Source organism: Homalodisca vitripennis, chromosome 1, assembly GCF_021130785.1.
Source record: "Homalodisca vitripennis isolate AUS2020 chromosome 1, UT_GWSS_2.1, whole genome shotgun sequence".
Lineage (NCBI taxonomy): Eukaryota > Metazoa > Arthropoda > Insecta > Hemiptera > Cicadellidae > Homalodisca > Homalodisca vitripennis.
Window position 1 is genome coordinate 159,781,067 of NC_060207.1, and position 27,060 is coordinate 159,808,126.

Genomic DNA, 27,060 nt, shown 5'->3' on the forward strand with positions numbered 1-27,060 from the left:
TTAAACAATACACTAAAAATAACCATATTAGCAATTAAAAAGACTGACAAATCTTTGTAGAAACAGCTAATTCTACAATTAAATTTTTAATCGTCTGACATTACTTTTATATGATTTTTTAAATACTTGTCCTGTGGTAGGTTTTATGGTTTAGTAAGCCAACTAATTTATTCAATATAAATAAATATAATGGATACGCTCAACATCTTATCGATCATTCCTTTATCCTCTGAACCTAATTTAAGCTCATAAGATGGGGATTATTTGCTTGACAACTTATACTGAATACTTTTAATTTGGAAGAAGAATAACATTATAGTTCATAGTAGGGCTTCAGACTCAGTTAACCTGAAACCTGGTCAATGGTAATTTTTCAACCAGAGAGAAAAATCATGAATGTTGTACAAGGTGGTAATGAGCATTTATTCCGGTACCGGTAATCAAAATTGTAAAAGCAACATAGACATGCAGAAGCGTAAAAATCCGGTCTTGCAGAATTCAACTTGCGAAGTCTATCTATTTAATTAATTTAGGCTGTTCACAACAGTATTAATCGGTTACAACGTTTAAATTACTGTTTACATTTTTACTCTTTACGTTGTTTTAAAATGCGTTCTTGATCAATCTTTTTACAACTAACTATACTAGACATATCTATGTCAATAAACAAGTTTTGATGTCTTTAAACAATTAAATTCTAACAACTTAAATGTTTAGAATAATTACAAAAGTCTTGTTTCACTGAATGATGGCAAATGTCCGGAAAAATCCTGTTTTCTTCATAATTTACATTACTCTTTTTAAATATTGAATACTGAGGCTTGAAATATGGATTTAAAATTCGAAAAAGTGTGCCACAATGATGGATTTAATAGTGCTCGATAATATCCACTAGATTACGGGCCTGGTTCAGTTTGAAGATTTAAGAGTGCGATGTTCTGACTACTATCACAGATTTTAGCGATGTTTGGGACCAACATAAAGATGCGTTCAAACCTACAGCTAGAACAGCAACAGTCATGTCATTTGAGATAAATGTCAAGGTTTTATTTCAACTTTAAACTTTCATTTCACTGAAACCCATAATCGGATCGTAATCCAATTTTAATACAAAGTGAGCAAGATTGTTTTGTTCGTAGTCAAGCCTGAGGAGGCTCAGCCATGCCAGAGACGATAGATGCTTTAAATGAGAAGCTATCATAGAATAAGAGTTGAAAGAGGCTGACAAAGACCTGTAAGAGACCAGGCTGAGCCTGTTGGAGGCTGCCGAGGGCGGAAATCCTATACTTCAAATGCTCTCAGATACTGTAGCTGTTAGAGGATATGAGCTCTTAGAGGCTGAGAGTTCTCGAAATCTGGGAGTTCCCAAAACCCCAGACTCCGGATGTTGATGTAGGCCGGGAGTCCTCAGAAGTCGAGACCTTAGAGCCTTTCAAAGAAGTCAGTTTAGTGTAAATGATTATGGCTTTTACGAAACCAGTTGGTTTGGTTATGTAAGTCTCAATGTAGCTGTCAGTCTTATAAACTGCAACAAAAATCTGCCTGAATCTCGCAGCCTGCGAGCCAAAATGTTTGTTGTAAATATGATAAATTTGGCAAGCTTAGCAAATAGATACATTGATTATTGACAGACTATTGACAGCTGTTATATCTAAATTAAGATACTGATTTCTTTATAATTAATCGGCGGTTGAAATACCAACGGCTTGGCTCAACATAATCAATACACTAAGCTTATTATTATCATTCACACAATAGATATTATGCTTATATCTGAAACTTATTTTACAAATCTGAATTATTTGAAGCTTTCAGATTTTATTCATAACTCCACAGATTATCCTGATAACATTGCTCACAGAGGAGGAGTCTTGTTAATTAGAAAACATTTTAAACACCATAATATGGACAAATAACAAAATTCCAGGAATGATAATTTTCGTGAAATACTGGACAAACCCTCCTAACTATTTTGCAGTTGATTACCTGTCAAGCACAATACTAATATTTAATAGTTTGATATTTTTTAACTGCCAGGTCCTCGATTCCTGGCAGGAGGAGATTTTAATCCAAACTGTAATCTGAGGTTCCATAGACTAGTGTTAAACCTCATAAAAACCTTACTGCAATGTATGGGGATAACTATAATCTACATTTTATTTGTTAACAGGTAAACCTTCTGGCCAACTCGTAGAAAATAAAGTTCCGTAACTTCCAGGTTTTTTGTCACCAGAGGATTTTTCAAAATTATATGAATATTGTTCATATATTGACATTTTATCAAACCATAATTCCCTGTTAATAATATCGCAAGGCTTTCAAATTCCCCCCCCCAGTCTAATTAAGATATACCTAGTGGGAGACTTTTTATAACATGTTATATAGCACCTGAGACCCAACATTCCTTTGCATTGTAACGTACACATACATACAATGCTTTTGAATAACTTAACTAATCTGTACAAGCTTCTGATTGAAGATGTACACTCGATTATTAAGTATAGTAAGTAGTTACATTAATTTTATTATCCCATACAAATAAAGTAAAATTAGCTAAAAAGCGTCTTCTGAGTAGTTTTAAATAATATGTGGAGGTGGTGTGATGTGCAAGGTTGTCTATAAATTAACAAGGCTAAGTCATATTGTAAGAATTAAATAATGGAAATGATTGGATAGAACCCTTACGAATTAAGTAAGTTTTCGGGGTGGAGATAATATAAGTTGTGGCCAAACATCTTAAGGTTGGGACACACATAACCGCACCGTGCCCGACACGTGAGTCGGCCGATTGTCGGTGCGGGCTCGGCTCGGTTACCGTGAGGCCACACATGTCCGTATGCAGTCCGAGCGCAACAATCTCACTGTTTGTACTAGAACATGTTTCTTTTGAAATCGAAGTGACAGATACTTAAAAAATATTCGGAAGATTAAGTATTGCTTGAGAAAATTGTTAATATCATTGTTGTTATTTTTAATTAATCGCTGTGGTGAATGAAACATTGTAATGCTACAGTAAAGCTTTGTACAATCAGCTAGTATGTAAAATTTGTAAATATCATTATCTTGGTTATATTTTTTTATCCCTATAATTTCTTGTTCATTGTGTTTCATTGCAATGAATTTCGGTCAAATACACTATAAACAGTATATTTAGTGTTTTTTTGTCAAGAGCTATAGTGTGATGCCAGAGAGTTTGCCATGTTGCAAGCCCTTTTATAATAATTTGTAAAACATAGTAAATATTTGTAAAATATATACTGGAGAACTTACAAAAAACAGATTTTACAAAATGTTTTTCTTTTATAGCTCCGAGGACAAATAATTTATTGCCAGAATTAGTCAAAAATAGTAGAAACATAAATATATTTTTCTAAAAAAATTAGAGTATGGTTGATCGGTCAAAATGATATTGAGTATTTGTTTAAGATAATACATTAGTGTATGGTTAGTCTTGTCTGCTAAGTTATAATAATATTTTAAATAGACACGTTAGAGCATTATAAAATAATTATTTATAATATAATATTTAATGTTTACATGTGTAAAGCCTAATATTTGAATTGTAAATCATGCATAAATCCTTTATTGTTTAATACAGCACACTATTATACTAAATGTAAACTTTGAAACGTAAGAGTACATTATTTACTACATAAGCTACAATAACTCATTGTTATCATTTCATTCTTGCTCGATTCCGCTATTTTTATTTTTTTACCCTTTTTGTATATGTAGTATCCCCAACACAGACACAGCCTCTTATGGGGTACCTAAATTTCCCTTATTTTGTAAATCTATTGGCCTAATTATTAGTTAAAAAAAAGAAATAAAAATCTAAAAGGATGTAACCTACTTTTTACATTTTATTACTCTAAGTACATAAATTTGTAATAAAGTAAGTAGAAAACATTTTTTTTATTTGTTATTTACTGCTATTTTAAATACGTTATGTCATAGTAATTATTTATTATTAAGCACTGGCAATAATATTTATTTGTAATATTCAGTTTGTTATATGTGGAAATAAATTATTTTATTATTATTATAATATTTTTAACATGGGTTTTTTTGCTTGAAAATCTTATTGTAAATAAAATATTTTTATTTTTACTTTATTGAAGTGAAAAGAATAAAAAAATAAAAATGTCATAGAAACATTCTAAATACGACGACCCTTTACAAAATACCGGAGTAATGTATCAAGTAACTTCAATACATCAAAGAAAAATAGATTTTCGCGCAAATAATTACATGCTTGTTATTTTTTAATTAATGAAAAATGTTTATAGATTTTTCATAATTCGAATTTAGTTGTTTAAAATCACTTAAGGTACAACATGGGTTTTCAAATTTTGTTGTAATAAGAAAATATGCACAATAAGAAAATATATGACTAGTTTACTCTAAGGTAAGAAAATGTAATACTTTTAATAATAAATATGATTTTGTACGCGAACACAGGATGTAGAGTTAGTAGGCTATACTAAATAATTCACTAAAATAGAACGTGTAGACTACTTAAATAGTTTTTAAAAAGAAGAACGCAACAGTAAACAACATATGATGCCGCTCGTAGACCCGCACCGTGCCCGTCAAAATTCAAACTAAACATATCGGTGACGGTGCGGGCACGGTGCGGCCACGACGGTCTGGTGTCGGTGCGGACTTGTGTAGACTTGCAGGTTGAAAACTGCGCTGCAATTCTTTCACCGTATGACGGCCAGCATACAGCCGACTGACGTGTCGGGCGCGGTGCGGTTATGTGTGTCCCAACCTTTACTCTCCTTCTTTCTCATCCGTAACGTGACAAAATAAGAGGTTATAACTAATTATTTACAAAACCCATCAACCTCTGACAGTACTCAGTTTGATCCACAATACAACCACTAAACCTAGAGCTTAAGCTATCAAATATAAATCAATGGGTAGGTAATTTAACTTTTTTAAATGTATTTTATGAAGGGAAACATTAGTAAATACCGCATCAATAAAATTAATTATTGATATATTATACTGGAGCATAATATCACTCCAAGGTATGTTGTAAGCACTTTTCTGTTACTTTAAAAGTCTGTTGGTAATGATGATTGGTTGTCTGTTTTTATTTTTCCAGCCAAATTTAACGGTAGGAAGGCTGTTCAAAAGTTAGGGTTTCGGGATTTGTTTTGTTTACGTTTAAATTATTTGTTAGAGATTCAAGAATATCTACGTCGCTTTAGTACTTTATTACGGTAACTCAAGAAATTCCGAGAAATTGATTCAATTAATTATTAGTAACAAATCTACTCTGGTAAAATCTTAAATCTAATGGTGTGATACAAAATGTTTATTTGTGAGTGCGATGTTGATGAAGTAAAGAGGGAAGCCTCAAAATTTTTAAAACGTTTTGGTCTAAAGCTTAGATTAAAGAAAATTGAGTTAAAGCCAGTAAGTACTCATAAACCTCCATATGTTTTATCATATTTTAACATTTATTCTAAGTAATAGTATAAATAGGTTAGAAATATTTGGATTTATTGTTTATTTTATTATTTCAGTTCACCCTTAACACTTACTAAGGTACTAGCTATATTATTATTAATATTGATATTATTATCGATCCTTTAAAATTTATGTATATTTTATTGTTATATCTCAAATTGGCATTCAAACTCTTTAGCTGGAATAGTGTTTAGGGGTAGGGTACGATAAGCGGATCCGGTTTTTTATACTGAAGAATGCAATCATCGATACCTAATATTTGCATCTCAAATCCTAGGCTATCAATCGATATAAAAATATCTATACTCCTCAATAACAATCATATGTTTTAAATTAAAATATGAATTTAATATTTACAGTGATCGAACAAATTACTATAACCAAAATTAGGAAAACTGAAGACAACCATATTTGCTCCTCTCACAGTTACAGTTGTTTCTTTCCCACAAATTTCATATAATGGGTTTTTTTGGTACGAGTCCAACATGTTGAAGTCACGTAAAACATGTCTTATCATCTTTCAAAGCAGTGTCATGTAGTTTTATAAAATTGACTGCCATTTTTAATAACCAAATGTTACTTATATAAAATTTAAATACATTATGAGTATTATTTAAATGTGTTTACAGCTGTTGATATAGATTATTTAAGTTAATCGTTCAAAATTTAATTAATCAGTATCGATGGTTATGATTAAGTAATATCGTTTGCCAATTTCGATATATAAAACCGGATCCACTTGTCGTACCCTATCCGTGTTTAGGTCAATAACACTAGGCTAATTTGGTTTAGGTTTTCTTCTGCTAATTTATTCTCAACAACTTCTTTAAATGTAGGATGTTGTACATAATTTATCTCTTAAAAATACGTAAGTGAAGAGTTTGATATGCTGACTTGGTCTTTTAGATCAATTGTATACTCATTGATACGTAATACCCATATATTGAATACAAGACCATCAATCGATATCAATATTTATAGTCATAATAACAATCATGTTTGAAATTTAAATACTTTATTTAACATAAACAATGAGAATCTCATTAATGAAGAAGCCATAATGATCGAACAAACGTTACAAATATATAACAGGTTGGTAAATGTCTGAAATCCAATTATCCCTCATATGATTATCCCTTCAAACTTTTTGGATGCAGTATAATAAGTGGACACCACGATAACCAAATCAACTATTGATTAGAAATATCTAAACTATTGAATATAAAAAACAATTTAGGCCTACCTATAGATATTCATAACTAATATTTTCCAGCTGTTTTAATTTTACAAATTTACAATATAAGCCTATAATGTAATTCGGTTTGACATTATTGTTCCAAATTAATTCAAACCAAGTAAAATAATGTCTATGGTAATTGAGTCATGGCTAAAATTACGATGATGATGTATATGTGTTATTTGTCTCATAAGCTGTTAGACAAGATTTTCCTTCAAAATAGTAAGAAGTAGCTAAATTTAGGCTACAATGTTTTGTTTGTTTGTAACATTTTAGACACACATAACCTAGATAGTTTTTAAAATTCATTTTTACTCTCTACCAACATTCCTATATTTTGGTATTTTTTATTTGCTAAAAATCCATAGACTGTTGATATATTGTCATGATTTTTTATTTTATTTATCTAAACAAATATGGGTTTCTTCAAAAATTCTGAACTGACTCCAAATAAACTTAAAATGGATGTGTGGTAATCCTTGTCGAAGAATTTGTTCCAGATTAGCTGGGTTTTTTTATATGTTATGTTAATGTAACTTTCAATAACCAGTGACAAATATTGTATTTAATGCTAAGTAAGTTGGTAGAAATGTATTAACTAAAGCTTAGTAAAGTTCAGTATTTAATTCATGTAAAAGTACCATATTTTGGTTCATTTATAGTGATAAATTGGACTTAAATTGAATGTTATATTATTTTTAGGTTGATAAAAAAGATGCGACAGGACTCTTTAAGGTCCGTTTGGAAAAATTAAGGCTGAAAAAGGTAAAAATTCATCAATACGAGCAGCCAGTTGGCATTCCAGCCTTTGTCGTTGAAGCATGCAATTATCTGAGAGACAGGATAACTACCGATGGGTTGTTTAGAAGACCTGGAGTAGCGATTCGTCAGAGAGAATTAAAAGTAAGTTCCCCCATCAAGCATTTCATTAATTCTTTTGGTGTTTATAAATTCAGGGATGAAGAAAGAGTTGAAAGGACTTTAAGAGTTATGGAGAGTTTGTAGTCTACATAAAAACATATTCCAACACTTATTCAAGGCCTTAGGTCCCTCTATTGTGAGATTAATGTGTAAAAACAGTTCAGATTCAGTTTATTAGAATTAAATAACTGTGTAACACATTATTTTGCAAACATGTAATAACATGCATAGTTGTTCTAAAACATGCACAAAAATAAATAGCTGAATGAAATATTTACCTATAATTAAGTAATGAAGTATAGTGTTAATAAAATACTGAACGTTGTAATGTTGGTAACTAATGGAGGAATGATTTTGTCTAGGAAATGCAAAGAAATCTACAAAAAGGTATTCCTTTTTGAGATTGATTAAAGAAGTCAAGTTCTTTATTGTTGTTAAATAACATAATATTGTCAAAATAGAGTTTATCGAATTCATTCGAAGTTATTTATACTGACATGTATTACTAAATAAATAAATAAAATTTAAAAAAAATCAGTCTTGCTTGTTTGATATTCCGTATAAAAGATGTGTGTAAAATATCTAATAAAAAAAATTATAAAATTCATCCAAACTTTAAAAACTATTTCTTAAAATCTATTTATTTTTAAACTATTTACAGTAATTAACTGTGGTAATTTAGTGGTAACATTTAATGGTAATAATAGACATACACACTGATCATCCATAAGATTTTTATTTTTAGTGTTGTATCCATGCTTACTACTCCTGAAGTAATTCTAAATAGAACTCTTTAACATATATAAACAACTGAAACATACATACAAGATAACAATAAAATACTGAGACTATTAAAATGAAGAATTCATAAATCAGTCTTTCATTCCTTTTAAAATGAAGTATGTATGAATCAGTGTCCTTAATCCCCATAATACATCTTCCTTTCTTTTTTCATATAAAAACTGTTAAGATGTAGATCATCTTTATCTAAGTGTTATACTGTATGACACAGATGACAATAAAAAATAATTATTATTATTAAAAACAAAATATACAGCTCCACATTATAGAATATCTTAAAAACAAATTGTTGTTAGTTTTTATTATCTATTTTGTTGTTATTGTTGTGACTTGTTGACTGTTTCTTTTCATACTTTATTATTGTTGTTATTCTTATTACATATTACTTTTAAGTTGCTACTATCATTGTTAGGATCTCGTGTTATGTACATTTTTTGCTGTCTTTGTAAATGTTGTATTACTACAATATCCCTGGAATTCAGTGCCACGCCAGAGCCTTGATTCAAATAATCCAAAGAAACCTAATTTGAGAACATATTTGGATGAAAAAGAGAGCTATATAAGTGCCAAAGTAGCGGAATTGAGTTGTTTAACAAGTTGGTTTACGTGAAAATCACATTTCAGATTGAAGATGATATCCAAGAAATTTTGTTGAGGATAAACAATCAAATCAGTGGTTATTAAGATAGAATAGTCGAGATTATTTAAAATTCTTTGAGCTTGAATTCAATAATATGGGTTTTCAATAGATTCAGAAAGAGTTTATCAGCAGAGAATTAATCTGAAAGTCAGGATCATGCTGTGATGAAATGCTGGGAGAGAGTATCATGGCCAGTGTGATCACAACTTATACTTGTGTTATCAACAAATAGTAATATACTGTAAGTGAATTTCAATATGATTATTGATGAAATAATTCGGGAGGTATGCACAAAAGAAACAGCAAAAGTCTCAGCATAGAGCCCTGCTCCAGTCTTTACAGCCACAAAATTTGAATGGTGTTTGTTTTCTTGTTTTATTGGAACTCATTGGACTCTACCAGTAAGATAGGATTGAAACCAACTTATCAGTGAAATCCATAGATGCCATACTTTTCTAGTTTTCGACAAGGAGGTAGTGTTGAACTACATTGAAGGCTCTACTTAAATCACAGAATAGTCCTAGGGCATGTTTTGGAAGTCAAAAGAAGAAAAAAGTTATGGAAAATGCTGAATCAGATGAAGTATTAAAATATGGCCTAACTCCATATTAAAAAGGAGTTAGAACATCGTTTCTCTTAAGAAAGTATGAATAGGTAGAAGTTATATTGTATATTTCTTAACAAGATAGAGGATAAAAATCTAAAAATATCAGTTGAATGCTATTGATAGAATTGAATGAATTGTTTCAAAGGGATCAATAAATGATTTGTAAATATGTCTCATTGAGGATATGATATACTATATTGCAGAAGGAAAACTTGTTGAAGTAGATTGATGTAGGCACTCTGATATGTTTAAAAATGAAGACTTTTAAAATTAATATTTCTATTTAAGGTCACAGACAACCACTTTCTCCATAAACACTAAGATGAATCCTTATGGACGAGTAATATTCCCAGGGATGTCTGATAGAGATTCCCCTCAATCAAAGAATAGAATAAAAGCTTGTGTTAAAGATTACTATGCCAAAGCCAGCAGCTTTGTTGTCACAAGCTCTTGAAAAATCAACAACCTTCATTTTGTACATTTATGACCATTTCTAATACCTTCAACGGAACTTTTCTTATGCAGTGGTAAGACCAAACCAACTTAAAAGAGTAAATAATTGGTTTTATCTTACTTTTGTTATCCATAGCAAATGCTGGTGAACGAGGGACGGCTACTGGCTGAGTGTGAGTACAGTGCTGTTGATGTGGCAGATCTGCTAAAACTGTTCTTCCGAGAGTTGCCTGAGCCCTGTATTCCTTATGTCTTTCATGATGTTTTACAAAGGTAAATTAAAGGCCATCAAAAGTTATTTAATCTATTGCAAGAGTTTTATTTTGTTTTTTTTTTAAGTAAAATGTATAACATAAGCTAATATGTAAATAACATCCAAATAGTTTTTTGGTAGATTTACAAAAATATATAGTATATTACATGTTGTAATATACTAATAAAAGAGAGTATGGAAGGATCCAACAATATAACAAAAGAGTTATCACAGTGATGATTGAAATGCCTTTTACCTTTTGACCCCAAAACCAATAAATTTTCTTGGGCCAAGAAAACCTATATACACTAAGTTTCAAGTATCTTGGACCTTCTATCAACAGTTATCACACAGACAGACAGATGGACTGTCATTGAGCTTCTAACCCCAAAATCAATAGGTGTCTTCCTTCGATTAAGAGGAATCTACGTACCAAGTGTCATGTCTTTAGGAACTTTTTATATATAGATACTTTTTAAATACTTTCAATCTCTTTAAGTAAAACTAATTTTTGTTTCTTTTAAAGAAGTATTCAAATTTGTTTTATGTGTTCTGGAAGTTTATTAAATTTGTTAAAATTGTTTTCTTTTATGCATTCCTTAAATACTAGAAACTGTAGAGATTCTGCAAAGTTAATTTTTATGTTTACTTATATAGCACAAATTTGGCTATTTAGTAAAATAATTTTGAACGATTTTCTTGAGTTTGAATAATTTTTCATAATATAATTTGAAATTTTATTAATTTTGTTACTATTTAGTGATTTTTATAAAAAATTAAGAGATTTTTGTAAATTTTCAAATGGCTCCGACACTTTATAATTTGATTTTTAAGATTCATTTTTAGTAAATAATTTACAGATTTTTCATTTCTTTTGATGATGGCTCCCTACAAAGTTGTAGGAACATTTACTATATAATTTTATAGATTTGTTTATGGTGTTTTAGACAGTATTTGTATTTAATTTTGAATGGCTACGAAAGTGGATTAAGGATGACAAAATATGATCTTATGTTTATCAGTATGTTTGAGAGGAACTATTCTTGAATGTTTCTTGTTGGTAGATGTCTGGAGGTAGCAGAGCGAGAACGACAAAGAGAAGCCATCCAGCTTACTCTTCTGCTCCTGCCTACGGACTATCTTAACACTCTTGCCTATCTCATGCAGGTATTTCATCGCTCATTCTTTCAGCAAAATAATTACTTATATTTTCTAATCCAACTAAAATACTAGGAACTTTGTATTATTAGAAGAATACATAATTATTTATTTACGTTGGTCACTAAACATTAGTGCAAAAAAGAAAGTAGAATTAATTTCAGTTATAAATTATGCTCAGTCAGAAAATGTAGACAGAATAATCCAGTATACAGATATCACTATTTCAAGTTAATATTATGTTGTATGAAAGCTGACAAAAGTAACACAAAATTTGACATAATTAATATAAATTGATATTTTATTATACAGAGTGATTGCGATGAAATTGCACATTTTGCAGGATTGATAGAGGATGTGAATTCTGCCAGAAAAACGCAAAACTTCTGAAACTAAATGTTTTTCTTCTTAATAACAAATAAAAGAACAACTTATTGCAAACAAAAATGTAAAAAATATTAAGCAGCAAAAGTGGGAGGAAAATCCCGACTTTCAAAAAGTAAGGCAGTTAAAAAGTAAGGCAGTTAATGTTATGAAGAGTTCAGCTTTGCATCAACACAAACTAGAGAAATTTTCAACATTTGCTGTAATAATAATGTTTGTTCACATCATATGATTATTTTATGTGTTATTACGAAGGAAATAAGGTTTTGCCTACAATGAGGCAATTATCAAGTTTCTCAGAAACAAAACATTTGTGAACCCCACATGTATAGGACAAAACATTTTTGTATTCACATTCTTTATCAATCCCGAAAATCACCTGATATACATTAGAGGGATGCACTGTTAAGGTATTTTTCATGTTTAAACCATTCAAATAGAAGCACTTTTAATACTGATACACAATTTTTTAATCTACATTGAAGTCTGTCACGTACTACTTCAACCACTGGTTTACAATGATATGCAGTTTAGTGTCAAAATTTGTGGTAACCAAGCTTTTTAGTTTAAGCTACCACAATTTCATGCACCAAACTCTGTGAAATTCCATGAATAAGATGTGAGATGTCTGTAAACCTGCGGTCCTAATCATGAACTTGATATGGCAATTTTTTTATATCAATGCATTATTGCCTCACTCAAAAACAGTTGGTAATAAGTTGCAAATGGTTTTTGATATTTTCCCAACAAAAACCTAATCACATAATGAACCTCACAAGTAGTGGGATTTTCTATTAATTATGTGCATTTAGCATACCACAGAGAGCAAAATTAGAAGGGCACAGACCATGTGTTATCACAGTTGGATGCATACTGATTTTGCTGAAATGTTTTGACACAAGATGGTAGTTCTAGCTCCACCCGCCACTGTGATAGGTTGAGACGTCTGTTACTTTTGTACAGCCCTCTTATTTTCAAAATGTAATAGTTAAAACTGTTTACTGCAAAACCTTGAACTTGGAAGATAAATGAATTAATTTAACTAGAAGAAATTTAAAAGTCAATTAAGTATTTGATAGATTTTATGACCAGTGATCTACAGGAAACATTTGATCTATTTCAGTTCCTACAAGAAGTGGCTGCCCACCATCATATCAACCGGATGGATGTCAACAACTTAGCCATCGTGTGGACCCCTAACCTGATGCCTTTCAAAACGGGCCAAGTGGATGACAAACTTAAGAAGCGTGTTACTATTGTCCAGGTTTGAAACATATTTCAAACACACATTTCTTCCATATCGTGTTAGTGATTCAACATCTTGTAATCTGGACTAATAGAGGGGAGACTAACCACAGATTATACTACAAACCACAATTGATAAGAATTGACCGTTACTTAAATAAAGCAATACCTCTCATGCACTTTTTAATTTTTTATATAGTTAATTAATCTAACTAAAATGTCAATTAAATTCATAATCTGTCCAAATATAACATGAAATGTTAAAACCTGCACCATTACTAAAATGTCTTTAATTATAGATAATCTATATTTGATAATTTAATTGTTATATTACAAATTAATTACTGTTATACAAAGTAAACGTCTTTTGAAAATAAATTTGTAACAGAAAATATTTTGTTAAGTCATCAAATCTAAACAATATTGCTCAGACTTTCTCTTAATTGTACTAAATTCTCCATCCCTCAATCGCAGATGGAGGTTATAGTATGTTGTGCATATGCTTTTAGTTTTCTTTTACTTTTATTATTATTTTATTTCTTGTCTATATAATTGATCTCTGTGAAATAAAATAATAAATTGATACTCTTTTATTGTTATATTTGTAACAAATATATTTCTTATTATCTGCTGTAATCTATTGTGTTTTTACTGTATTCTCACATTATCCAGTTGTTCTTATATCTGAATTACCTTCACCCCAATTAATCCGGATTTATGTGGTTGTACTATACCTGTATTGTAATAAGCAATTTAGTTATTAATAAATTAAAGTTTTGACGATTCCACAGCTAACATTTCTGCAATTCAACCCTGTATGATATTGTTCATAGTACGAAATTAACTATCTGGTGACATAATTAGAACATTGGTGGTAGTTAAAAATTAAATAAATAACTAACACAATTACATTAACAACCATTAAACTATTTCAAATGTGGATTTTGAGGATTAATTTATATTTAAATCAAATCACATGGAGTTCCAGCAACAAGTGAGAGCATTTTGGTTAAGGTGGATCGAAAAAATAACTAATTATTTTTTAGAAACTGTTGGTGAGGAAGCTGACTATTGTGATAAAAAGAAAGATATACAAAATTAAAATCAATTACTTTCTTTTGCGCATTTTACTTACAAATTGTGAAAGATTTCAGAAAATCAATATATTTGGGTAACATTTTAAACTGATTGAAATGTTTTCTTTTTACATAAACATACTTTGGTTATTTTATATTTCATTTATGGTCTAACTAAATGAAATAAATTAAAATCCATTCATCACATTTTTTGTTATTCCTTTGTCAAATAAAAAATAAAAAATGTATCAATTATTTCACAATTTTTACTGTCCAACTATATGGTTTGTCTTCAATAAAAACGTTTCTCGGTCTGAATAAAAATTAATAAAAAACAGCTGATTCAAATATTGTTAAAAAATCTACCATTAATTTTTCATTATTCTAGGTGCAGGAAATAAATGGCGTATCAGTACGTTGCTTTACGAATAAAATTCATACAGTTCAAAGAATTTAAAATAATTTGAGTAGTCCAGAAATTATTATCAATGTAAACCACAAAAGAATTATTTTCAAAAAAGTTAAAATAGTATTTATGTATTAAAAATTACATACATATATACAGAATATATATATGCTGAATGTATATATGCTGTCTACAGTAAATTTACTAAACAAAAAAAAATTCAATTCAAATGACAATTTACAGATGCTGATTGAGAACTGGAGCAGTATTGGAGTAGTGCCGGAGTGTTTGTATGAACATCTGTCGTGTTGGCAGCCTTCTGCCTCTCTCTCAAGTCATGATGATCTTGAGACATCACACCACCGCAAGAAGAAGAACCGCAGAAGTGGATCCCTCACAAGTAAACATCATATTGACGTATTTATTACAATCTCAGAAATGTCTCTAGTACAATAGTAAACTCATCATTTAATATGATAACTATGTACAGCAAATGTTTCAACAGTAGATTCTCAATTCAAAATCAAAAAAAGAGAACATTTGTTTTTTGTTTTTTACTGCCGAGCACAGAAAGTATACACATCGACGCAGCACAACATACCTATGTTGTAGGAATTAGGGACTGCAAGCTTAGATTTATATACTAAACTCTGATAAAATTTGTTGATTTGGTTACTTATCTTTAATACAATAAAAACAAGTTTTACCAATCAGTAATTCAGACATTGCCAGTCAGCTCTGATTAGCTGTTGTCCGCAAATAGACTTATTTGAAGATTCAGCAGATTCTAAATCCATTTTCACTAGTCGTGGTATTGTGAAATCATGACTCTTCAAGAATTTTTGTAGTAAAATACATAGGTATTGGAATTGAGTGATTAGAACCGTAGAAATATTGGAATTAAACCATCCCTACTAAATAAATATACTTTGATAACCTTCCTGTTGAAAGGTCTCACAAAATAAAACATAATAACTATTAGTCCTTTGTGATTTAAAATTTAGGGATCACAAATTGAATAACTAATAAATGATAATCAATATATATATATATATATATATATATATATATATATATATTTATATTTATATTTATTTATGAGGCGTATTTGGAAAGTAAGTACCGTAACAAAAAAACTAATTACACTTAAAATTACTTATTTAAAACAAAAACTGAAGTTTCTTCATTCTGTATAGAACCAATCTGTATAATCTGGAGGTCCGACTAAACAAGGTTGTCATGTATTCTCTTTAGTGTGCCAATTATGTATTTATAATGTTTCAGTCATTATTTATTCACTATATTAACTGATGTACACCAAGTTACACAGAACTATAAGTGAGCTCCAATTGCAATGTAAAAATATAAACCATATATTTTAGCACTTTCATATTTTAATATTATTATCAAAAGAGAAAAAAAGATGTACTTACGTAAATTAGACAGTTTAGGACAGGCATCTACATAGTACAGTAATATAACAAATTAAAAATGAACATTTATTTACAATGTATAAATTGCATATGGTTTTTTCCTGCATAGATTTAATCTATACCTAGACAAAGACATTTTAGAATAAAAACAATAATAGTAATCCATTTAAACAACAACAAAAACTGAACAATAAAAAAAGTTAAGGCTAAGAAAAAAAAGCTAAAAGATAAGAAATGTGAAAAAGAAATTTTATAAGCCTAACAGTAAATGTTTGTACTGCCATTATACTGCAAATTGTAACAACTAATATTTTGGGATTCTATGTGTTCTCTTTGGAGTTGGCCTTCCCTCATATACAATAGCTCAGTTAAGGTAGCTTGTGTGCATTTGTGTTATAAACATAAATACAAATATAACCTTGAATTTAATCTAATTACCTGATTTATTACGTGTTTACAATCTAATGTCCTGCGTATGTCACAATGTATTTTGTGAACTTATTTTTCTTTTTAATTCTGCAGAACATGGTTCTATGCCAATTAATATGTATATTTCCTATCAAATTAATTTGAAAAAGAGTGTAGTGAGTGCCAACTTTTAATAAAGGATTGTAGCAAAGGACAATAATCTTTATAGTTGATAAGTACTTACTAATTTACTTTTTTTAAATTATACTTTAATGAATATGAAATGTACTTTTACTTACTTGATTTTACTATACAATATAAAATGGTTCATTTCTAAACTAAAATTGTTAATAATGTACTTTATACTGTATTAAAAATAAATAAAAACATTATACAATATTTGGTGTGAAATAAACCAATTTTAAATTATAAATTAACATAAAATCAAAATTAACATGGTAATTAAAAATAACTTTTTTGTGAAAATAAAAATAAGGATATCTGTAACAAAATTCCTAAGTTTATAACAATTTAAAAAACTCAACTAAATTTGTTAAATTTAAAGTAAGTCTTTATTTTGGCCTAAATTACTTGGATTTACTGTTCAGTTCAGCGGCTGCCCGAAAAAGTAAGAAATAAGTTTTTTAGATTATTCTTATGTAACCGACAGAAATATACATGGTGTTGCTTGGTGCAGGAATGTTGAGTGGTATAAAGCGAATGGTAGGGAAGAGCGGTTCCGAGGAACCATCCTCTGCAAACACTACCCCAGAGAATCCGGTACAAATGCCTCATACTCCTTGCATCAAGTCAACCAGCAAGAAACGGAAAAACAGTGAGTCTGACCTGCCCAGCTCTTTAACTAAAAAGAGGTTAGTATTGAATGCTTTTGCTATTCTTCAAAGTACAAGAATCAGTGTATCTGTGTGTGTAAATATTCATATCGGAAAGCTCTCAATTTGTTACATTAATTTTGTTTCTAATATCATTATTAACTATTCAGACGTATGTTACATATGTCTTAATGGGTTTTGTCTTGACTAACACTAATGAAAAATGCAGTAAATTCATGTCTTTTTTACAATTAATATTGTACTACATACAGAATAGTCTCTAAAAAAGTTAAATCTTTGGCATTACAGGGGTTGGAAAAAACAACATAAAACCAGGTTTGTGGCATCTGGTTTTATTTTGGACAGTCTGATGATTTGCGCGTTCAAACAAGTAGGCTTCGACAATGGAAAATTAACGATATCTGGCTCAATTAAATTTGTGTTAAAAATGAAACGCCCAAGATAACGAATTTAAGCACTCCATTAGGTTACAAATGCTAATTTTTTTGAAACACTAAAGTGAAAGTTGTTTGTAAATAATTATTTATTTTAATTATAAATAAACTTATTTACAACAAATTATTTACTTTATATGTATGCATGTAGAAATAAGCATACTAAATTTAATTTATCTCTCACTATTGTAGCTCAACTAGTTAGTTTGTAGTTAACTTTCAAACTCCAGTATCTATACTCTTTGATCCGAGAGCATTTATGTCCCATATGGTACAGTTGCTTCTACGTTCATTCTCCATCAGTTTGTCTTTTAGCGCATCTATGTTTGCTCCTATTTAGTTTATGTCTGCCTTAGCCTTATCCTATCATCAATGTTGGGAGCATTTCTTGTGTTTTTCATACTTCCCAAATTGTGTTTCCTTTAAAAGTTAGCTGTGTTGACTACATACTACATATATTTATTTGACTTTGAGACAAACAAATTCAGTAAATCCAAATGCATGGGAAGTACCACATTGCTTGTTGGAATACACTGTATGGTAACATTCTGTACTTTGCATGTTGTGTTGTGTGTCCGCATGTAGGAAGGAGGTGCTTGACTCATTGCTACATGGTGAACTTCTGCCCTCAGTGTGTCCTACTCACCTCACTCCTCGCATTCTTGTGGCTCAACCGTAAGTCTTCCTTTCATTAGTGCTGGCTACATAGCACATGTTTTAATGTGAAAAACTTGCAAATCACTTAAAACTTGTATTTTATTAAAAACTTGGTATTTAAACAAAATTCACATTACGTTTTGTATGTGTTCTAATAAATTACATCTTCGGAACACCAAAGTCCAATATATTATTATAATTGCTTACTTCAAGTCAAATAAAACAAATTTTACAATTTAATGTATATAATATGATAGAATTACACACCACTCTTTTGTCATTCTGTCTATTAAGCTTTTGCTATGAATTAAATGATATTCAGCACTATTTAAAATAATAAATATTTAATTACCTTAGTGTCTTGATGTAACATGGAGTGATTTAACATTGAATTGTATAACAGTGATTTCTGGTTTCCAAACCTGTTTTGATAACATAAATTAATTTATAAGCTCCCTTACATTATTGATTTGCTATATCTATTTGCTACATTTAAGCTATTTACTTTGTATACGTTTGTGTATTATGTAATGCTTTTGTCGTGTTTTAGTTGCTGTACACATGTTCATTTCATTTTTATTCTTACTTTGATGACTGTCAACTGTGTCTTGCTAAACATATATTAATCAATCCTAAACAGAACAGTTTCTTGTAAGAAGAAGAACGTATGTAATCTGGTAATTTCCCACTTTTTCTGTGATGGGACAGTTCAATAATGTCTTGTTTATGTTGAAAAACAATAACATGTGAAAACAAGAAATGTATGTGTGTTTGGTTTAAAGAATGCAGTGAATTTTTTATAATGAATTTCTGATTTCACAATAACTACTGATGTAAAAACATACTCTTCCCTTACACGCAGATATCTGTATTGTTATACAAATCATTAATAAATAATATAGAAGTAGTGAATGGTAATAAATAGTATTACATGAGTAAGTATAAAGTATGTCATGACTTTTTACAAACGAAAATAAATAAATAAAATAAAACACAGTAAGTAAATATATAAAATTGGCATTAACAATAGCTTGAAACTTGTTGAATGCCATTATGTGAGTAATGGTTGAAATAATTGCTTAGTAATTAAATATGAAAATAATGTTGTAAATCATTGATGTATCAACGTGGGAAATTTTGTACAAATGGACATTAATTTTATAAAAATTTCACTATACTGTTTTTTTGAACTCAAAAAATTGCAGTTAACTAATTGCTTGAAACATTTATTAAAATTATTTATTTTTATTTTATTAAAAAATTGTATGTGTCATTTAATATGCCAGTGGAACAATAAACTACTCATGGTAAACTAATCTAATAATTAACTAAAGAAAAGTATTTGTTTAACACTTTAAAAAGTATAAAGAAAAGGAGCTCTGAATATAATAAAAAAGGTAACTCAAGTACAAGGTATCAGATACTGTCAAAATCGCTTATGAGATTGGATCCAGAATCCAGGTATTGGAGTTATTCTACAATTTTAAAGAATGGAATTGCGCTGTATCCTGTGCAAAATAACCAAGGCAAATTCAACTGTTCCATCAGAAATATAATTAATTCAAAATATAAATAATCCTATACGTTCAAAACCTGATATAAGAAAAGCCAGTCACAATTTTGCTTAACCTCTGATCCTTTTAACTAAGAATACTGAAATAATGCATATCTGATTATACCTATGTCCATTTAAAAAAATATTGTAGAGTACCATAATATTAGATCAGAAGTGCTTTCACTAAGAAGGCTACAGGTTTTTAATTTTGAAAATTGTGTTTGAAGCTCTGGATAGCAGCTAGTTATTAATGTCTCAGAAACCTACTTGAGTCAAAAAGTGTCAACTTCCAGCCCTTGTAATCTATTTCCGACCTAAGACATTTTGAGTATCATAATTGAGTTTGTCTTGCTGGCTCATATATTATATTTTACACACACACACACACACACACACACACACACACACACACACACACACACACGCACGCACGCACGCACGCACGCACACACACACACACACACACACACACACACACACACACTCTATGGTCAAAAAGTGTTGATTCCATCTGTTTAAATTCAACTCTAGTCTAAGATTTTTCTGGTGCTATAGTTGATTTTGCTTTGTTGCCTCCCCCTCTCCATCAAGAAAATATATCCATATCTAGGCTTCAAAAGTCTACATGGGTAAAAAATCGTCTACTTCCGGCACTTGTGATCTATTTCCGGTATAAGCGGAAGAGTTGGAGTCCTTACTGAGTTCATGAAATAATTCAAAATAATCATTTTAAAAAGTGTTTGCGTCATTGAAGTCTTGTTGTTTTTCAGGCTATAGTCTGGAAAGAATAGCTCATTGGACATGTTAGTGTCCAATCCTGTTGTTTACTTGAAAATGTAGAAATGCCATATCACAATATCAAGCCAGCTAGTTTTGAGTACCTTATGTGCAAAAATTCCCAGCTTTCCTTATTAATATGGGTTTTATAAAAGTGTTTATGTAGTATTTCCAATGCGTTATATGGTTTACATTTATCACCAAAGCAATCTTTAGTAAAAGTTAAATAATAACTTTGTTTTAGTTATCTGCATTACACTAATGCTCAAGTACTGTGTTTTCAATATTTTCTCAAATTTAAATGTAAAATGCTTGAGCTTTTTGTAGCAAAACTCAGCTGAAAGTCTAGTTAGTTAGTTAGGATCAATTAAATTTGGATTGTGTTTCATAAATATATTATCATTATTTACCCAAATTCCAAAATACTTGGAAAAACTTTTGCAATTTTTCTCTTTTTAAAATTTTTCTCGTATTTCAAGGAATATATTTTTCTACTAGCCAAATTGGTACAGTTGTTCTTAAAATTAGCACTTAGTAAAACATTAAGCGATTAATTTTTATTATATGCATCACATAACAGGATAGTACTATTGGATTATATTGTTGCCTATATTTTGAAATATTCAAACCTTTTGGTACTCCAAATTCAGCACCCAATTAGATAATAAAAAACCCCAGTAAGTTTTTTTTACTTATATTTAGAAATTTGGTATTATTGTTTTTGTGATCACATTACACATCTTTTAATTACTTATTACTCAAAACCTTCGGTTTCCATGAAGTTTGGTGAAAACATTTTTATTAGTTGTAGTTTTAAACTGTACATTGCATAATATTTTTATTTTCTACCATTATAAAAAAAGGGCACTCAAAATATATGCACCATACTTAAATGCTATAGCTTCAATAATAATTTTGAAATAAAAAGAATCTTCAGGTATGCACAATATTAAGGGCGGTTAGGAGGTAAATTTATAATTCAAGAATGTTCCAGTAGTAGGAATGAACTGTATAAGTATTCTATAAAATATACAGACAGACATATGGAAAGTAGCATTTTTAAGATATGTTTCGTATAAACTTTTCTTATATTGATCCCTGAGCCGATTTTTAAAATCTTGGTCACCCATCTAATGACACCTAGATAGTGGTTTATATTACGTAATGAACATTTTGATAGCTATGGCTTAAATCATTTCATTATAATTTAAAATGAAAAATAAATGGTAAATCTACTTTATATTAATATTAATTGATATTTAACTAATAAATTAAATTTATATCTTCCATATAGTTTGTTGATTATTCTAATAACTTGTTGCTGTGTTGGTGTTTAGTTGTTCTTAATCAGATATCAAAGTAAAATCAACAATAATTAAAAAAAATCAATAGTAAAGTATTTAGGCTGTATTTTACAATTACCAAAATGTATTAGGTTTAAGTATGGGTCCTTAGTAAAAAAACTGTATATTGTTACAGAGAAGGACACAAGTCTCTTAGATCTTTGTCTGGTACAAAACTCCGGATATCTCACTTTGGTCTGGGCAGGAAACACAAGAAGAAAACTGTGGTGAGCCAAGTTTTACTATACATTACAATACTATATTATACCATATAATACTCCTTTTTTGTTTGAGAAAATGGTCACAGTTTCAAACACTTCTCTTATCAATACAGAATGCAGTTCTTTTATTTTATAGATACATTTTTATCCTGTTTAATCCCAATTAGTAAAAATCATTGAAATTATTCAACATATTACTCCTTATTTCCTTATTTAATTGTGTTTTTAACTAATGCCTTTCTAAAATTCTTGAATGTATTGAATTACCGCTTGTACAGTTAATGTTTAATTTACAGGTCGTCGAAGACTCTGGACATTCTGGGCATGAACTGACTGCCACTCCAAATGGACTTGATGTAACATCGAATTCTGAAGACTATGTGCGCATATCTAGAAGTGAATATGAAGACATAAAAAATCGAGTGTCTAGAATAGAATCGAGGATCTCATCAGAATTTGAGAATATTGTAGGTGTCTCTATGAGTGATTTGGAAATGACTCCAGACAGACCATCAGTAGGTAATTTACAAACAGTTCAATCTGCTTATAAGAAGACACTTGAATCTGCAGAGAAACTGAACAGCCCCACCTCAGACGAGTTAGTTAGAAGATTCAGTAGGGAATTGAAAATTCGAGGAAGTTCTGAGAAGAAAGTTATCCGGTCTCCGAGTGCAAGGAAGATTGGATCTTTGCGGAGAAGATCTAAAGAAAACACTCCTCAGATCAAACGAAATCTATCCCTCAATGTGCCCAGCAGTCTTGCCTCCCGTCACAATTTCTATCCTCTAAATGTTCTACGAAGAGGGAAACCCAACACTGTTTCTAATGGTCTCCCTGATCCTCTGTTGATGCCAGTAGATAAGTCAGAAGAGCATTTAAGAAATTTAACAAATCTTAATTCTGGATCATTTGATTCACAGAGAGAAAGTTTGGGTGTGACTTTAGAGCAAAATGATTTTGATTTAGCTACTTTTGGTGTTTTAACAAGGAGTCAAGCTCGAAGAGCGTCTTCATTCCACGGCTGTGATCTTAGCAAGGTGCCAAATTCTGAGGCATCATCTTTTAAATCCACAAGTAGATCATCTGTAGATGCAACTACTTGGAAAAATGCAGAAGACTTCTTGAATGAAGAAAAGCCTGAAGAGAAATCAGTAACCGGGCGACCTTCTGTTGCAAAACTTAGATCACAAAATGCAGGTATGGTATTGGCTAAGGCTAAGCTTTTCAACACCATGGTGGAGTCTGATAGTAATGCTTCATCTAAAGCCTTCTCAAACAAACCAGTTCGTACTAAACCACGGGAAATAAAAAAGAGAAATTCTTCAAAGTCATCTAAGGAACGCAAAGTGCAGAAGAAAGATAGCATGAATTCAGGTAGAAAAGTCAAGAAGGAAAATTCAGTTCCTAAACAACACAGTGAACCCACCGTTATCAAACCTTCGAAGATAGATAAACATGTTATGTCAAGGAGAGCTGAGACTGCTAACACTTTGTGCAGTGGTAAAGAAAATTTGCCAAAAAACCAGGTTGTGCAAAACTCTTTACAAAGAACTCCTGTATGGATTCGGAAAACTGTAGAAAGCCAGTCAAGAGAAAATATGAATAATGTGTTCACCCCAGGGAAACGTTCAGCTCGAATTGTCTCACCACTGAAGGAACGTAACTGTCACGAAAGTCCCAGGTTAGCCATACCCAGGCACCCTAACAAGTTTATTACACCAGGGAGATCACCACGGATTGCTAGTCATACACTGCCAGACAACCGTGTAACTCCTATGAAGAACACCTCTTATGTTCCTAGAAGATCTCCTAGGCAATTGTTATTGAAATCTCGCCATAACAACTTAAACCGTAATTAGGTGTTTCCTGATTTTAGGTTTGTTATTATTAATTTGAGTGACTAAGAAAAATGTTGATACATAAAATTTAAATACATTATTTATAGTGTCTCACTAGAAGGATTTCTGTGGGTAGATCAATGGCCTGTTTTTAATTTGTATTGATGGTGATAACTTTTTTGTAAATCTTTCCATTTTAATGATATTTATTAAGGCCGTTTAAGACTATAACACAATAGAATGGAATGTGAATTATGATTGAAATAAATTACTAAGTATAAATTTAAATGACTATTATATTTTCAATTTTAAATGAATGTTAGACAAATATTTATTATATTATAATTTTATTATAAAAATTTTGATTTTATGGTTAAATAAGTAGATAATCTAGTTTATCAAAATTCTTATTTCAAAGGGAATTGAATTGAAGGATGTTTTTTAGTTTTGGACATTAAAAATAAAATCTAAAATTTCGTCAAATTGTATAGTATGTAGAAACAGTAATGTTCTATAGTTGATTTGAAAATATTCTTCACAGATTAAAGGTTAATAATTTGCAAATGATTGTCATCTTATAAAAAAAATTAAGTCTGGCATCGGGCTACTTGGTAAGAAAATTTCCAAGATTTAATATCTTTAACTTAAACAGTAGGTGTAATTTTAACTAAAAATTAGATATTGTATGAATGATTCAAACTGTGATTATATTACAAGTCAGTGTTTATAAAATATTAAATTTCTTTTCCAGTAAACCTAAGTGAGAATAATGGTGATTATTTGTTCTTCAGCAGTTATTTCTCATTTCCTAGTGTAATATTATATGTATATCCTCCAATATTTTTAAGTTTTATCCTTAGTGGTATTTAAAAATTTTGACTGCTCCCAGAATTCCTTTAGTAATAAAATCTACTATATTATTTTGTTCTTGTTGAAACATTAAATTTTTTATATATTTGATTAATTTGTATGTTTTTTTAATATACATATTTTATATAGCTTCATAATTATAATTGTTTGTTTGTTTATCAAGTTAAAATGGGGTACATGAAATAAATACAAATTGTAAATACACCAGTTTGTTTTGAACATTAAATGTATCTGAGTGATATTATGTAGTATCTGGAATATCTCAAGGTACAAAATAGAATTATTATTGAGAATTATAGTTATTACTTTAACACTTTTCCTATGTTTTATACAAATCTTTGCATTTTCAAAATTTCACGTAGAAAAGCATTTCCAAACCATAATCCCAAATTAATTGTCAACAAGATTTAGAAACATTCTGAGATATTAAAATCTTTTGATAACACATAATAAATATTCAAATTATTTAACCATATATTTATATACACACATATGACAAGATACAGATATATATATATATATATACACATATATATATATATATATATATATATAATATATATATATATATGAGACAATTTAATCCTTGATACAACACTCCTGTAACAAATGTGATTTTAAGACTTAACAAAATCACTATGCATCCTAAAAAGGAGCTGCTGTTTGAAAGCAAAGTGACTGTCATTACTAGGGTTAACTATGATTCAGTAACTTTGTTAAAAGGTCAATTAGGTATTATGTGAATGAGACCGATATTTTCTAGTAAATTTAGTGAAAATTGTTTTAGGTAAAAAAGGGAGACAATAAAAACTACATTTTATTTAACACTAGTGACTGTTGTACAAATAAAAGAAGTTTGAAAGTTTGTAGATGAAATTAAAAATTCTATTAATGTTTGAAACTATACTTGGTTATAAATGCTAATAAAAAATTTGTTGGATTCCAGATTTGTGTATATATATTTTTTAAATCCTCTTCCAATTTTTCAGGTATTCTAAGAAAAGGTACTAAAAGTAAGGTCAACGTAGTTTTGGCATTTTTTATGAAATACTGGTAGTATAATGTAATTGCACAAGCATTACTTGTGAAACAAGGGAAGAAACCACAGATCAAAGAAAGAAATAGACTGGATAATCTCAAATAAGGACCATTACAGAAGTTGAAACCGAAACATGCCTCTTTGTTGGTGGTAACATTGAACTACTCTTACTGTAATGTATTTCAAATGTCACAGCATTACTTGTAAGATAAGGAAAAAAAAAACCACAGACCAAAAAAAGAAATGACTGGGTAATCTCAAATAAGGACCATTACATAAGTTGAAGACAAACCATGACTTTTTTGTTGGTAAACTAATTAATGTCCAAAACTAGTACTATGACTAAACATGTTGAAAAGTTCATGTATTTGTATTTTTGCTATGCTCACGCAGGAGGAACGAACGGGATCTGTCCCTCCTCCCCTCCACAAGAGCATCATTTCAAAATAAACGATTGCCTAATAGTCTGTTTTCTACTAAAAATGCCATTTATGTTGGAACTTTGAAATCAATCATGATAAAATACATAAACTAAAACTTTATAACTATTTTAATTTACGAAATACATGGCACTGCATATATAGTAAGCTACATAATTCAATTTTGTTAAAAACTCTAAATATTTGAATTTCACAGTCAGCACCACCTACGAAATTGAGGTTAGTTTCTACTGATCTTGTGACTACTACTACAGTACTTGTACCCGACACTTTCAGTATCCAAGTACAACATGTATACTGATTTAAATCATACGTTAAAAAGTACTCTTAAAATGTGCAAGTAATAACAGCTGACGTATGCTCGGAATTATGAGTACGTCTGCGACCCGTAAGGGTTCGTAATATAGACCTCACTTCACGCGTTTCGGGCGAGAGACAGCCAGCAATGGCCATGAACCAGTCATCTCTTTGAACGAATTTGTAATAGTCTAAACATAGTTCTCGTCATTTTCGTTGGCGCTAGTCTTAT

General features: G+C 30.0%; 1 protein-coding gene across 2 annotated transcripts; it reads left to right on the forward strand.

Moving 5' to 3' along the window:
* Positions 1–5,118: 5,118 nt before the first annotated feature.
* LOC124375213 (rho GTPase-activating protein 11A-like) lies at positions 5,119–25,999 on the forward strand. 2 transcript variants are annotated; one of them, XM_046833330.1, is made up of 10 exons: positions 5,119–5,427; positions 7,421–7,621; positions 10,277–10,413; positions 11,458–11,560; positions 13,059–13,199; positions 14,906–15,062; positions 17,201–17,375; positions 18,377–18,466; positions 22,260–22,350; positions 22,641–25,999. In XM_046833330.1, the coding sequence occupies exons 1-10, from the start codon at positions 5,323–5,325 to the stop codon at positions 24,201–24,203; spliced, it is 2,763 nt and encodes a 920-aa protein (XP_046689286.1). In that variant the 5' UTR covers positions 5,119–5,322; the 3' UTR covers positions 24,204–25,999. The 2 variants fall into 2 exon arrangements, with proteins under 2 accessions (XP_046689286.1, XP_046689287.1); XM_046833331.1 differs by lacking the exon at positions 18,377–18,466.
* The last annotated feature ends 1,061 nt before the right edge of the window (positions 26,000–27,060 follow it).

What these genes read in the sequence shown, in the direction of transcription:
- LOC124375213 (XM_046833330.1), top strand. Translation starts at nt 5,323, where the DNA reads ATGTTTATTTGTGAGTGCGATGTTGATGAAGTAAAGAGGGAAGCCTCA. An exon ending in AGAAAATTGAGTTAAAGCCA is followed by an intron (nt 5,428 to 7,420) that starts GTAAGTACTCAT and finishes TATTATTTTTAG; the next exon opens with GTTGATAAAAAAGATGCGAC. An exon ending in TTTCATGATGTTTTACAAAG is followed by an intron (nt 10,414 to 11,457) that starts GTAAATTAAAGG and finishes TCTTGTTGGTAG; the next exon opens with ATGTCTGGAGGTAGCAGAGC.